General features: G+C 41.9%; 1 protein-coding gene across 5 annotated transcripts in view; it reads left to right on the top strand.

Annotated features, from left to right (window-relative positions):
• The window catches only part of fat3.S (FAT atypical cadherin 3 S homeolog), a 304473-nt gene that overhangs the window by 275751 nt on the left and 12875 nt on the right, over positions 1 to 15847 (top strand). For all 5 annotated transcript variants that reach the window (XM_041584587.1, XM_041584586.1, XM_041584585.1 and 2 more), the window contains 4 exons: positions 1883 to 2017; positions 3934 to 4091; positions 7589 to 8057; positions 14207 to 14360. In XM_041584587.1, coding sequence (XP_041440521.1) covers positions 1883 to 2017; positions 3934 to 4091; positions 7589 to 8057; positions 14207 to 14360 — 916 coding nt within the window. The remainder of the gene's footprint in view (positions 1 to 1882; positions 2018 to 3933; positions 4092 to 7588; positions 8058 to 14206; positions 14361 to 15847) is intronic.

Here is a 15847-nt window from a genome sequence, read left to right as displayed (position 1 = left end):
GGCTATGAGTATTCAAAGTTCAGTTAAAAAAAATTTTTTTTTCAAGTAATCGAACTGGTATTAAGGTCTAAGAAAAAAATTTACATTAAATACACTCATTTATGCTTTCTTCCATATCACCCCCTGCCCTTCACTCAATACACAATAATTGCCATGGTATTCAAGGCCACTTGGTTGGACATACTGGAAGTTGGGACACCTGGGCCCACTGAGAGTTTTCAGGGTGCCCTGATGAGCCTGTCCAAAACTGGTATTATATTGCCCATGTGCCTGTCCAGGGCATTATATGGTGTATTTATCCTAAAACCTTCCTCGATTAGATTCCCTAGAAGAAAATACATCTGCCTTGTGCTATTTTAATGGAAGACTTGCACCAGTTACAAGGTAAGCTATATTCCTCACTGAGGGGGTGCCCAGTATATTGTCATCCCCTGTGTTGTAACCCTTAGTTTTCATTCAAATGACACACTGGCATTGCTTCAGTCAACTATTATTTGATTAGCCAGTTGTGCCTCCTTTGGTTCATGAGGCATGGTGCACAAGATAGTCTAGAACCTCACTGTTGACCTTCGCTCCTCTCTCTTGCCCAGGAGGTCTGTACAGCACTTTTTGTGCAGTGTAGTGATGGGCAAATAAATTCGCGAAACTGCTGCGAAATTGGTCAAAAAATTTTGGACACGCGTCGGAAAAGTCGCTCACTTCAAAACCCTCGCACATCAACATTATTCGGATGCCCATTGACTAGCGATTTTTTTCGCCGTTTTGTGAATTTTGTCAAAAATTCGCTACATTTTTCGGCAAAGCGAAACGGGACAAATAGTGTCCAACTATATTGCAGATAACTAAAGGGGGGTAAGTTCACACTCATATCCTATCATCATGCCACCCCTTTATCTGGTATGCACCCATTTTCACTCAACTGTTCCTCTGGGATCTAGCACAGCAAATGTGGCTGTGACTGGTACAATACCAAAGGAATTCTGAGCAGGCCCGGATTTGTGGAAAGGCCACCAAGGCCCAGCCCTAGGGCAGCAGGATTTCAAGGGGTGGCATGCTGCCCAACCACACCAACATTTGTTCAGAAACACTGGGGATAAAATCGTTTTTTTTTAGTTTCCCGTGCGCCAATCCCCATTGCTCTGGTTCCGATTATGAAAATTTGCACGAATAAAAGGGACTGGATGGGCACGATGAACATCATCAGGCCTAGGAGTGGCCACTATGTAAATCTGCGTGTATGGACTTCATGTTGTCCCAATGGAGGCACAAGGACTTTTGAATTAAACCAATGAATTATTTATGTTTGATAATTATCTGCACACACTAGAAGTATGTTTCAACCTATCCTTGAAGTTCTACTTAGGAGCCACTCCCCACTTCCCCCCTCCACCCCCCTTTCATTTAGCTATTTAACACAGTTTTGATATGTAGGTTTAGGCTTGATAAGGACCCAGTGTCGCCCGAAACGTTGCCAAACTTCTGATGTCTACCCCGAGCCAATGAAAGCACTTTTGTTTGCATCACAAACTGGATCAGTGTGCTACAGTTTTTCTTGGATCACTGTGTAAATCCGGACCTGATACTGGGAAAGAATATTGCACTTGGGGTAAAAATCATGGTGATTTGTACTGATTTTTTTATACTTTCTTTCATTTAGTAATTGTGTTTTATCATTGCGGTTGCAGAATTAGATTGTAAGCTATTAAAGGGACTTATTCATGCGAATATATGTCAGCTCTAAACATACATAAACGTGTAGTTAAATAAAGAGGGGAATGTAGCAAAGTCTTGACTGAAAATACAAATACTAGGTGGAAAAAGCCTTAAGTGCTTAGTTAATTTGAAGTTTCTCATTTTAATATAATATTTGTAATTTTTCTAGGTGGGCTTTGTCCAGGATCTGCTGATCCCTGTATGAAGAAGCCGTGTCCTGAGGATATGCAGTGCATAGGGTATGAAGTGAGCCAGAGGCCTTTCATCTGTCAATGTCCACCAGGCAAGCTTGGAGAATGCTCAGGTAATGCATCATTAACAGCAGGGTCTCACCCCATTATACTTATATATCCTACTGTATACTTGTGTGGAGATTTGTTGGCTTTACTTCATTGTCCTTCCTGCTGTATTTCTCCTACTTAATGATATTAAGGGTCTAGTAGTACCACTTGCTTCCGAATTGAATGACCCACAAGCATCAGCACTTCAGCATGAAATGATTGTGTTCTGAATGGCTTATTAATGATTTGCTATGCAATGAGAGCCCTCCAGCCTGACTTTCCTTGAAAACAAATGCACAGTATTGTGGAATAATATCAGCTGTTGAACACCAAAAATATACTAAATTGAGTGCTTCTTACTGGGGCTCATTTGTGACCAAGGTGAAAGGGCAACGCACATTTTTTTAATTTAATAATAATAGCAAGCACTCCACATCCACATGATGCACCAGTTAGGTCACAAATAATCATGAATCTCACACAAAGACAAATAAAGAGTGGGGATGGATTGACTTCTGTGGTGCTATGCATGCATCGTCTGTAATGGTATTAGTGTCCAATACACTTGCCACAAGTAAGTCCAAGTCATGTCCATGGATGCTACCATTTATTCTAGGGTAACCTTCTAGTGAGGTCCAAGCTGTAGCATATGGTGTATGTTGCAGTTGTGCTCAATTCATGAAAACACTCAATTCTCGGGCCTACTCTTACAAGAATATAGAGACCATTGAAGTGGTTATTTACACCTATGGTGAAAAGTAAAAAAGGCTGGTGCAAATTGACCTAGCCATTAGGACCTTGGACCACCATGAGGTCATCTTCTGTAAATGTGCCAGGGCAGTCCAACCCTGCTTCCTAGGGCATGAAGAAGACTAAGACCAACCCAATCAATGTTGGTACAGAGGAAGCAAAGTTCAGATTTCAAGTGTGTTCCTTTGGAGAACCTCAAGGGAACTAAAACATTAAATTGATGCATGTTGCTGTAGAGGAAGGGCGACAGTATGGATAACAGAACAAGCCCTATGTGCATTAATTATGAAACCACCCAAGTAGGGAAAATAGGGCCATACACAAAACATGTTCTTCTGAAGGAGACACCACATCTAACTTGCATGAGATACAGTAGAAAGGCTTTATCTATATAAACTTTGATCAGGTCAAGTGTCCCATATACATTATATAAGTATTCTTCAGGCTGACTGCAGAGCATTGTGGCCCCATGAAACATTAGATACAGTCAAATCAAAATCTTGTTACTGAGTGATGCGCCAATGGTAACACCCATTCATTTCTGCTTTACTTCTTTTTTTTATTAATCTGAATAAGAGCTTTGGAAAGTGACCTCTAGACACAGTAATGATCCTGCATCCATTAAAATCACAAGGCATGTACAGTGATTTAGACGCAGCAAGATTAATGGCTCTGGCAGGTCTGGTGTAGAGGCAAGAAGGTCAGCTCCCCTGTCTTGCTGTTATCATGCCCTGCTATCACACAAGGGTATTTGTCAAACGTACACTGTATTTCAGATCATAGGGCATAGTGAAAACTGTATTGTATTGTGACTTTTGTTTTTGTGTTTCAGTCCCTAAGCTCAGGTAAGTGACAGCAGTACAGAGCAGAAAAGAAGATGGGGAGCTACTGGGGCATCTTTGGAGACACAGATCTTTACTGCTAAAGGGCTGTGGTTGCCTTGGGCTGGTACAAAAACCCCAAAAAACAATGCGTTGCATTTCTAGGCTACTTCTTTCTTGAGTTCCAGTTCTCCATTAAGCCCTGAATATCTTGAGTGTTACTGTTATTATCAGTAGTTTTACAGAGATGGAAAATCCATTGTTACCAACACACAGATGTGCATCTGGTATGTTCTGGGTCTGCTAAACAGACACTTGGAAAGAAAGCTTTGGCCCAAGATCTGTAATCTCTCTCTCTGTTGTTTCAGGACATACCTCTCTCAGCTTCTCTGGAAACAGCTACATCAAATACAGAGTCTCAGAAAACAGCAAGAAGCACGAGTTCAGTCTGGCCTTGCGGATGAGGACACTGCAAAATAACGCCATTATCATGTACACCAGGGCCAATCCGTGCATGATTCTGAAAGTAATTATTGTATTATCTCATCTGGATCTTAATTAACACGCCCAACATTTCTTGCTGTCCTGGTTTATGGTGGAAATAATAATTATTATTATAATTATGGTGGACATAATAATAGTGATGGGCGAATTTCTTACGTTTTGCTTCACCGAAAAATTTGTGAATTTCCTGCAAAATTTGTGAAATGGCGAAAAAATAGTGAAATCTGGAAATTTTCCAAAAAAAATTAAAAAATCATGAAAATCAGACGTTTTCACACAAAAATCGTGAGATTTGAAGGATTTCACTAAAAAAATTGTGAAATGTGAAGGTTTTCACAAAAAAATCGTGAAAATCTGACGTTTCACTCAAAAAACGTGAAATTTGAAGGATTTCACTAAAAAATCATGAAATTTGAAGGATTTCGCTCAGAAATCATTACATTTTAAGGATTTCACTCAAAAATCATGAAATTTGAAGTATTTCACTCAAAAATCTTGAAATTTCAAGGATTTCACTCAAAAATCATGAAATTTGAAGTATTTCACTCAAAAATCTTGAAATTTCAAGGATTTCACTCAAAAATCATGAAATTTGAAGGTTTTCACAAAAAAATCGTGAAAATCTGACATTTTCACGAAAAATTTATGAAATTCGGAAATTGAATTTTGACGGGAGATTTGAGAATTTATTTGCTGGCGGCGAAACACGGAAATTCGCTGCGAATTCGTGCCAGGCGAATTTATTCGCCCATCACTACATAATAATTATGGTGGACAGTTTTCAAGGATTTTTAAGAAAAGTGGGTTTGGTTTAGTAGGATGCGAGAGTATCTATTGTAGGACAACGGCATTGTCTTAATTGTGCCAATTTAGGGAAGGGCTGAAAAGGCATTTGCTCTGTGCCCCAAGCATTGGAGCAACCCCCTGGGAAGGGACATTGATAAAAGCACAAAGCATGGAATAATTGTTGTTGGAGGGTTTCAAGTTGAGCATCTCTATTATATTCCCCCAATTAGATGACAATATTATGGAAAAGCCTCAGGCCTCAGGTCCACCACGTGAAGGTGATGGACATGGAGAAATGTACACCCAACACTAGACTTACATTAATAGGGGCTCTGCTTTTCTATTACAGCCCCACAACTTCTTTTCTGTTGTGTGTTTGTCTCTTTGTGTATATTTGTATATATAATTGTAGCTAGAGTTACCCAAAAAATGCTCAGGCCATCCAACACAGTAATGTCTCTATCCGTTTGCTGAGAGATTATTATAATGAGATGGATCATGTATTTGTCATTGTGTAGGTATAGCATGTGCATATGTATATGTCTGTATATGTAGTCGGGAATGAGGTGCCATATCTCCTTGGGAAATCATTAGTCGCCATATGGAAGGGGTTGTATCCTCTCTAACAACATCTGCTGGTGAAACGGAAAAGGCTGAGCTTTGTAATGAGATTAGAGCATCTCAGGCTGGGATCTTCATTCATCACCTTCAAGATCAGTCAGAAATATCCATTTTCTGTTGTTGTTGCATTTTCGCTCTTCTTGGCGTGCAGCTCAGGCGCCGCAATACCCAATGTGGTTCTACTTTTGCTTATTAATACTTCATCCCCTATTCTGGCTGGAAACAACGGTGTTTGGAATATTTCCCAGTTGGGGCTAGAAATAAACAACATTTTAATTAGATACACCAGCCATAAAGAGTCGGTATCAAATGTAATCTCACTCTCCCAAAGGCTCCCCCGGTGTCTTGTACCCATGAAAGAGAAGCCGGTGCAGACGGGCAGCGTGCGGCTGGTGTATTCCCCAAAGAATTCATTTTTACGGGGTGTTAAATAAACACAGATGATATCCAGAAGCTGAAATTGGTTTTTATATGACCTGGTTTCTAAGCCTCTCTCCCAAAATATACAATCAGGCCTTATGTAATTGATTAATGCTCTGTCTTATTAAATGTCACTGAGCCGAGGAGCTTTGTGCAGTCCCCCTTCCATCGCAGAGTTGCTCCTTAGTTGCACATTGTGTCCTACAACTCGGAAACCTCAAAATAATTAAACATTCCCCGGCACATATACTCTAGGGTTCCCATCTTCATGTGTGTAAGAAAAGACTCTCCACAATCCTGACTGTGCAGCGACACCTGCAGGGGAAATGGGGTATTTAGGGTTTTATCCATGCAGTAATGTTTGTGTAGACTTTATCTGTAGCTAGACCATCTTCGATAGAACTCGGCATTTTAATAAATTACTCTCTAAATCCAGCTTGTGCTTGCTTGCTAATACTTTGTTTCACCTGGGTGGTCCTGCAGCAGCAGAGCCTGAAGGCCAGTTGGGGGGATTTGGGAATAATGCCTGTTGGTCCTCCTAGATTCACCAAAAGCCAAAACTTTAAGGCCAATTAAGGTGAGATTTTGGATGAAAATGTATTTACTTAGCCTATAGACCAATTAGGGTGAGATTTGGGGTTAGTGTTTATTTGTACCCTGGGTACCCCTGGAACTATAGCAGGGTGACTGTTACCCCAATGTTTCTATATATCTGTAACCTTGTTATGAGCTAAGGGGGCCCAGTCTGAAGGCCAGTAGGGGGAGATTTGGGGTGAGTGCTTATTTGTGCCCTGGGTACCTCTGGAACTATAACAGGGTGACTGTTACCCCAATGTTTCTATATATCTGTAACCTTGTTATGAGCTAAGGGGGTCCAGCCTGAAGGTCAGTTAGGGGGAGATTTGGGGTGAGTGCTTATTTGTACCCTGGGTACCACTGGAACTATAGCAGGGTGACTGTTACCCCAATGTTTCTATATATCTGTAACCTTGTTATGAGCTAAGGGGGCCCAGTCTGAAGGTCAGTTAGGGTGAGATTTGGGGTGAGTGCTTATTTGTACCCTGGGTACCCCTGGAACTATAGAAGGGTGACACCTCAATGTTTCTATATATCTGTAACCTTGTTATGAGCTAAGGAGGCCCAGCCTGAAGGTCAGTTAGGGGGAGATTTGGGGTGAGTGTTTATTTGTACCCTGGGTACCCCTGGAACTATAGCAGGGTGACTGTTAACCCCCAATGTTTCTATATATCTGTAACCTTGTTATGAGCTAAGGGGGCCCAGCCTGAAGGTCAGTTAGGGGGAGATTTGGGGTGAGTGTTTATTTGTACCCTGGGTACCCCTGGAACTATAGCAGGGTGACTGTTAACCCAATGTTTCTATATATCTGTAACCTTGTTATGAGCTAAGGGGGCCCAGTCTGAAGGTCAGTTAGGGGGAGATTTAGGGGGAGTGATTATTTGTGCCCATGTGTGTGCGTATGTGTAAAAAAATGAAAATGAAGGGATGATGAATATTAGTTATAAATAAGGTACATGTTCTTCTTTACATGTTGTACTTTGTTTAGCGTTTGCCCACCCAGCCGCCTTCTGGCCTATCTCAGTCGGCTGCCCCAGTGTATATTTCACTTACATGATTACTTTCTACGTAACCTACAGTTTCACACATTTTTTTTTTTTACATTCTGTTTCTCAGATCGTGGATGGAAAGCTTTGGTTCCAATTGGACTGCAGCAGCGGCCCAGGAATCCTGGGAATTTCTAGCAGGACGGTGAACGATGGGAACTGGCACTCGGTTTATTTGGATCTCAATGGGAATTACACAAGCTTGTCACTGGACGACAGCTACGTGGAGCGGCGCAAGGCTCCTTTCTACTTCCAGACCCTGAGCACCGACAGCGCCATTTATTTCGGAGCTCAGGTGCAGGTGGAGAACGTCCGCAGCCTCACCGACAGAAGGAACACGCAGGTCCTGGGCGGCTTCCAAGGATGCCTGGATTCAGTTGTCCTGAATAACAACGAGCTGCCACTTCAGAACAAGCGCAGCAGCTTTGCAGAAGTGGTCGGCTTGACTGAATTAAAGCTTGGCTGTGTTCTTTATCCTGACGCCTGCGAGAGAAAACCCTGCCAGAACGGAGGCAGCTGTACCAACGTGCCATCTGGTGGTGAGTAGCTGCTACTGCAAGCAAAAGTCACATTTACTACTAAAGTGGAACCTCAATTTTACATCCGCTGATTTTAAGTTTTCCCTCATTTTACATTGTTGTTTAATGGTCCCGCCTATATATTATGCATAATACATTTCCCTGATTTTACATTTTCCTGGATTTTACACCATTTTTTTCTGGTCAGGTGAAGAATGTAAAATTGGGGTTGTATTGCATAGGACAGGGGTCCCCAACCTTTTTAACCCGTGAGCCACATTCAAATGTAAAAAGAGTTGGGGAGCAACATAAGCATAAAAAGGCTCTTGGGGTGCCAAATTAAGGTCTATGATTGGCTATTTGGTAGCCCCTATGTGGACTGGCAGCCTAAAAGAGGCTGTACTTAGGCACTATACTAAGTTTTATGCAATTAAAACTTGCTTTGAAGCTTGGATTTTAAAAACAAGCACCTGCTTTGAGGAACCTGAGAGCAACATCCAAGGGGTTGGAGAGCAACATGTTACTCACGAGCTACTGGTTGGGGATCACTGGCATAGTAGCTAATTTATTTCAATGGGTTTTCTACCCCAAATTGTTTTTTTTTTCCTAATGTTCTTTATTCTCTGCTGGGTCTGGTTCTATTGAAACAATGTAGCGGAAGGCAACTAGGGATGCACCGAATCCAGGATTCGGTTCAGGATTCGGCCAGGATTCCGCCTTTTTCAACTGGATTCAGATTTGGCCGAATACTTCTGCTCAGCCGCACCGAATCTGAATCCTAATTTGCATGTGCAAATTAGGAGCAGGGAGGGAAATTGCGTGACTTTTTGTCACAGAACAAGGAAGTAAAAAATGTTTTCCCCTTCCCACTCCTAATTTGCATATGCAAATTAGGATTCGGATTTGGTTCGGTATTCGGCCAAATCTTTCACAAAGGATTCGGGGGTTCGGCCGAATCCAAAATAGTGGATTCGGTACATCCCTAAAGGCAACTGATTAACGGACCTAGAGGACACAAAGGGGGGAATTCAGGGGGGCCCTGAGGGATTGCGGGCCCTGGTCCGCTCACACCCCCTGCTCCCCCGATAGTTCCGCCACTGGTCAACACATTTGTAAAATATCGTACGAACTGCAAATTCACAAAGGCAGATGTTACCGTCTCTGAATATCTCGTAAAGTCCGACAATTTTCTAAAATGTTGTTTATCTTTTCATCAGACAGATGACATTTTACCGATCGTGTTTTCAAAAGACAATTTGACCGAATTTTTCATTTTGGAGAGCCTAATGTGTCGGAAGAATTGTCGGCAAATCAAATTAGTTTACGAGCAATTAAAAAAGTCAGGAAAGCGCTTAAAAAAATTGGCCGCTTTTAATGACACTATTTCAAAAGTGTCGTATACGCCAGACAAAAGAACGAAAGGAAATCCAAAGCTGCTTTTAGTAGCGAATATTGTTACGTTAAATGCCTCTATGTTGCTGCTCTGGCGCTCATTCATAGAAAAACCATGTACAGTTATGGGATCCGTTATCCGGAAAGCTGTTATCCAGAAAGCTCCAAATTACGGAAAGGCCTTCTCCCATAGACTCTATTTTATCCAAATAATCCAAATTTTTAAAAATCATTTCCTTTTTCTCTGTAATAATAAAACAGTAGCTTGTACTTGATCCCAACTAAGATATGATTAATCCTTATTGGAAGCAAAACCAGACTATTGGGTTTATTTAATGTTTACATGATTTTCTAGTAGACTTAAGGTATGAAGATCCAAATCAGAAAGATCCATTATCTGGAAAACCCCACGTCCCAAGCATTCCGGATAACAGGTCCCATACCTGTATTAGTGACTTAATAGAACCCTGGATTTACCAATACCCTGAACATGGTGATGATTCCAGGATTCCCACAGTGGGCTTGTACCCAGGGAACCACACACTGGTGCCACCTTACACAGTTAATGGGCAAACATTTGTGCAACTGTCATATCGGGTGCAATTCTTAATGCTGACCACATGCCGGTAATTATTGGATATTGGCAGACTATTGGGTAAAAATGAGTTCCCTTCTTGAACAATATCCATTTGGATAAGGACCGGACAGTCCAATCATTCCATGGACAAACCTCCTGTGTGATCAGCGCCGGATTTCAATAAGGGGCGCCCCTAGGCCGCGCGGTCCGACCAGGCGGCCGCGCGGTCCTAGCGCCCACCTCACCTCCCCTTCCCAGCGCGCCGGGGAAAAAACGCCGGCGCAGCTGCTGTACGCACGCGTCCCCATAATGCGGCTGGGCGGCATGCCGCCCCTATTTTTTTGCCGCCCTAGGCCCGGGCCTATGCGGCCTTGCCGTAAATCCGGGCCTGTGTGTGATGCGATTAGTGACAAGGGGTCAGATTGGAAGATTAGGTAGATCAGTTCAGCAGATATATGTGTGATGTAGTTGGCTGATGTTGCACAACTCAGGGGACAAGACCGCATCACATATTTACATGTATGCAAACTAAATTCCAGTGTCAGATTGAGGACCCTTGGGCCAACCGGGGGACTAGACCTCAAGGACCCCTTTACCACCAACCATAGGCCATTGCAACACCTCCAGCTACTACATACTCCACCAGGGTCAGACTGGGGAGTTATGGGCCCCCATAAGGCCCTCTCACCTCCCAAAGGCCCTCTTCCAAGCCGCAAATCCCCCCTTCCCCTGACAGTGTACCTGCCATACGCGCAATTCTTTATGTTATCGGGCGGGGGGAGGTCAGGAGCACTGGCCATTTAGAGTGGGTCTGGGCTAGAACCCACCTGGTTGTCCAGTCTGACATTGTACTGCACTTCACACACCACCAAGTTTATTGGCTGGACCCACAAGTTGCCAGTGTTACCCACTCACTGCCACTATTGATGGGCGAATTTCTCCCATTTCACATTGGCAAAAAATTCCCGAATTTCCAAAGAGATTCGTAAAATGGCGAAAAATTCACAAAAAAAATAGGCGAAAATAAAAAATTGATGCCCGCCGGCGAATTTTCCCTGGAGTTCCGCGAATTGGCCCATCACTAACTGCCACCACTGATGTTACCCACTGATGACATAACTGGATCCCTCTGGGATTTTTTTCTGGGATCACGGAGGGCCAGTCCGACCCTCATAATTTGTGACATATTGGAAGGGCCTGTCGGTTATACAGATGACTAATAAATATAGCAGAAATCACAATGGCTCATTCTAACTTTGTCATGAAAAATAATGGCTCCTCGGTCTAGGGTTGTTTTGTAGTGATAGACGAATTTGTCCCATTTTGCTTCGCCACGAAATTTGCAAATTTTCAGTGAAATTCACTAAACGGCGAAAAATGTGGGAAATGGTAATTTTGACGCGGGCGTCATTATTGTAGTTAAAAAATCTTTATCATATGTAAAAGGGTGATCTTGGGTGTCTTGTCAAGGGACAAATATATTGGAGCTGACAGTTGCACCTACTTTGGTGCAGGAGGAACATGATGGTAAAGTTTACACCTCTAAATGTGCACCTGATTGTGGCAGGCGTAGAATTCAGTAAAGGAATGTTGCATTGTGGGAAATAAAAATTATTGTGAACCTCGCTAGTTTTCTCTGCATTTCTCTAGTGAATGAGCCCTATTGTTTCTATTACTGGATTGCAAAAAAAAAACCCCCACAAAACAACAGAGCAATTGTTATCTTTTAAGGCAGCAAATCCTGAAATGCAGCCAAACAACTGCTAGGCAATAGCGCCACGAGGGTCTGCATCTACATTGCTTGGGTTAAAGGGGAACTTCACCAAACCACCATTTTTTGCCTAATAAAAGCAAATATAATTCTAAGCAACTTCCCTAAAAACATTCATTGTAGATTTCCAATGGTTTTGTGGTTATTTATTAATGCAATTGCTACGGAAAGCCACATCTGTCAATTTCTTCACTGCTGGCTTGATACAATGTAACAGGATTCAGCCTTGCCTGCTATTGTTACATTGTTTCAAAAGACAGAGATGCCAGGGCAGAGAATACAAATGGATGGACACATACGGCTTTCAGTAGCAAATACTTTTACAAATAACTTTAAAATCATTAAAAATTTTAAAGAATGTATATTGGCAAGTTGCTTGGAGTTACATTTTCTTTCACTGTGCAAAAAACTGTCTTTGGGTGAAGTGCCCCTTTAACATAAACTAGTGTGACAAAGATACTTCAACCACAGCAGGAATAAAATAATATTTGGGATTCCTACTCTTCAGTTGTGAAACCAAATCTATGTTCCCTGTGGATCAGCATTTGATAACAAGTGAAATGTAGAAAGTATGTGTGCAACTGGTGTAGAAGCCAATGTAATATAATAGTGCTAGTGATGGGTGAATTTGTCCTGTTTTGCAGAAAAATTTGCGAATTTCCCACGAAATTCGTGAAACGTGCCAAAATTAGCGGAAAAAAAAGTTATGATGCTTGCGTCAATTTTGCCACTGGCCTTAAAGCCAATGGGTGTCCGAATAACGTTGATGCCTGACGGTTTTAACACGAGCGACTTTTTTTCGCACTAGTTTCGCGAATTTATTCGCCCGTCGCGAAACGTAGAAATTTGCCGCAAATTCATGGCTGCTGAATTTTTTCACCCATTACTAAACTGTTCCCATCCATTACCCAAGATCCTGAGATTGGCATAGGGACAGTAGGACTGTACTACACTGATACGCTTGAGGGCAGGAATAATTTCATATAAAATGAATCGGTGCTGTACTCTCACTCTCACCCACCATAGTCCCCAGTTACAGGAAACAAATTTATCACGTAATTTGCTTACAGCGCCATCTAGTGCTCATCACCTCATAAATACTCAAGACTGAAAAACCTCATAAATGCTCATAACTAATAAATACGACTGAGCTCTCGGCACTGTTGGCAAAGGCACTCATGCATGAAACAACAGCAAAACTACAAAGCAGATGACCAAGGCACTGAAGCTCTAACTCTGGGGTCCCCAACCTTCTAAACCTGTGAGCCACAATTAAATGTGTCACAATACCATGTAATTGATACATTTGTTATCTTTGTCCCTGCTGAGCAGAATTCCTGAGTTTCATTAAAGTGGTTGTTCACCTTCAAACAACTAGTTGTTTTCAGATAGATCATCAGAAATAACGACTTTTTCCAATTACTTTCTATTTTCTATTTGTCACCGTTTTATAGTATTGAAGTGTAAAGTGACATTTTTCACCTTCTAAAGCAGCTCTTGGAGGGGGGGGTCGCCGACCCTGTAAACTGTTCTAAATTGATACATTAAGTTGATACATTTCGTATCGTTGTCCCTGCTGAGCTGACTCTATGGGTTTCATTACAGGCAGCTGTTAGAATTGATACAATAGTTGCTGATACCCCAGAGATGCTGCTGAGAAATGGATCAACTAATAAAAAAATAAATGAACTGGAAAAAGTGTTTGGAAGGTGAACAACCCCTTTGACAGCGCGTTACAAATAGGAATCCACTATTTTGGATTCAGCCGAACCCCCGAATCCTTCGCGAAAGATTCGGCCGAATACCAAACCAAATACGACCCCTAATTTGCATATGCAAATTTGCATATGGGAAGGGGAAAACATTTTTTACTTCCTTGTTTTGTAACAAAAAGTCACACGATTTGCATATGCAAATTAGGATTCGGATTTAGTTCGGCCAGGCAGAAGGATTCGGCCGAATCTGAATCCTGCTGAAAAATGCCGAATCCCGAACCGAATCCTGAATTCGGAGCATCCCTAGTTACAAATAAACTTACACATATTGTACATCTTTTTCTTTTCTTCATTGAGCTAGAAGTGACCTAATATGGGCAGTAGGTGTCACTGTTGAGTCACAATTTGGCCTTAAAATACTGACAGCTTTTCTGGTTGGAAGATGGGACATATTTATTAAGCTGTGTAAAAATGTTTTAAAGGTGTAAAATAAATGACAAAACTGTGTTGTTGGATTGCTGCTGTTGGATTTAATACTCTCCATTACGTGACACTTATATCCTCATTATTCTACACCTTTTTCAACCTGGGAAGCCCCCCCACCATTCGCCAATTAAGCTCCATGCTTTTGCTATTGACCCCTATGCACTTGCAGCTCTGTCTGTGTTTTTGTACTGACTGCCCTATTCACCTCCCTGTCTTTTCTCCTATACAGGCTATCAGTGCACTTGTCCATCTCAATTTATAGGCAAGAACTGTGAGTCGGAGGTCACTGCCTGCTTCCCAAATCCATGCCGGAATGGTGGGACGTGTGATCCTATAGGGAGCTCCTTCATCTGCAACTGCAGGACGGGACTGAGGGGCTTAACGTAAGTACCAGTAAGGGAGCGTCTCTAATGGAAAATGCATCATTCTGCTAGCTGCTCGTTTTAAGAGAAAGTTAAAGTAGTAATTATAATTTTGGCAACCCCCTGAGCCAGAAAAGAATATTATCAATGGTAAAAATGCTTAAATGGCTTGAGGTATATATATATATATATATATATATATATATATATATATATATATATATAGTGCAGCAGATAGGAGCGCACACCTTAAGCCAATGTTTATAACCTGGGTGCTAGTCCAAATAGAAATATAAAAGACAGCAACAAATAGCAGCACTCCAAGGAATTTTATAGCCGGACGAGATTGGTCAAAGCAAGCAGGTTTATTATTCCAACGTTTCAGTTCCTCATGGAACTTTCATCAGGGAAGAAAAACGAGTGAGTGCTCAGAGAACGCTTAAATCCACCTTTTGGCGCCCAAAGGACGTTGCTAGGCAACCAAAACACCTGTGGTGCAGAAACACAATACAGTGGTGCTGGGAGATGTGATTGAAAAAGGGGGGTTCACATAAAATGCAACGGACCTCCTCATATTACCACCAAAGTCCACTCGTCTTAGAGACAAAAGTTATCAGGTAAGCGCATCGCCAAATGAGGGGCAGGGCGGGGGCGTGGCTAGCTCCCCGTCCAAGGTCCTGCAGAGGTGGAGACAGCCAATCCGGCTCAGAGGATCAGTGGGACGGTCCGGAGTGTCATGCTCAAATTTGCCACGCCTACCTGTATCACTACATCACTTTGTGAGATTAATAGTAATTGAATAAACCTGGAGAAAAGCAAATTATTTGGACTTCATTATTCGGTAGCAGGCAGGTAGGACGAGCATGGGGCCTAGTCATTAATACACAGTGAATAAAGCAGGAATATTGGTTGGTAAAGTGAGATCAGGAGAGTAGGGGAAGATAGAGACAGTAAAAATATCTACAGGCAAATATCTAGACAAATTGGCACCTAACTCCAGATGCATTACAAAGGCACAACTGACCCCAAGACCTCAATGTGCTGCACTACACCATCTGTAGGTGCTGATAAACCACAACCATCAAATAATCCCCAAGTGAATAACAAGCCCTTTCCTTTCCATTATTTTAACTCAACTATCACTGATTTAAATTAGTTCCATCAAACTCCAGCCTTTCCAACCTTTGCCCTGAGTTTGCCACCTGAGAGATTTTTTTTCATTGTGTTATTCCTCTTGAAATTTTGATGTGCTCTGAAGTTCCTGATCTTGTTCCTCTACTTTAAAAATATTACAGAAAGTTCTTTACATCTGGTCTTGAAAAGTTTCTTATATTTTGTTCTCTTGAGACGAGGATCTATTATAATGGCCAATGATAAGTTGACCATGTGGTTTCTAGAACAGAACACAATACTCCAGGTAGTAGTGACTGAAGACCATCGTATCTTTATCTGTTTTGTATATGTCATGGAAACCAAGAGGGTGTGTCTGATATTGGACTTGAAAACAG

The sequence above is a fragment of the Xenopus laevis genome, chromosome 2S (genome assembly GCF_017654675.1).
Source record: "Xenopus laevis strain J_2021 chromosome 2S, Xenopus_laevis_v10.1, whole genome shotgun sequence".
Taxonomy (NCBI): domain Eukaryota; kingdom Metazoa; phylum Chordata; class Amphibia; order Anura; family Pipidae; genus Xenopus; species Xenopus laevis.
This window is presented reverse-complemented; position numbering and strand designations above follow the sequence as displayed.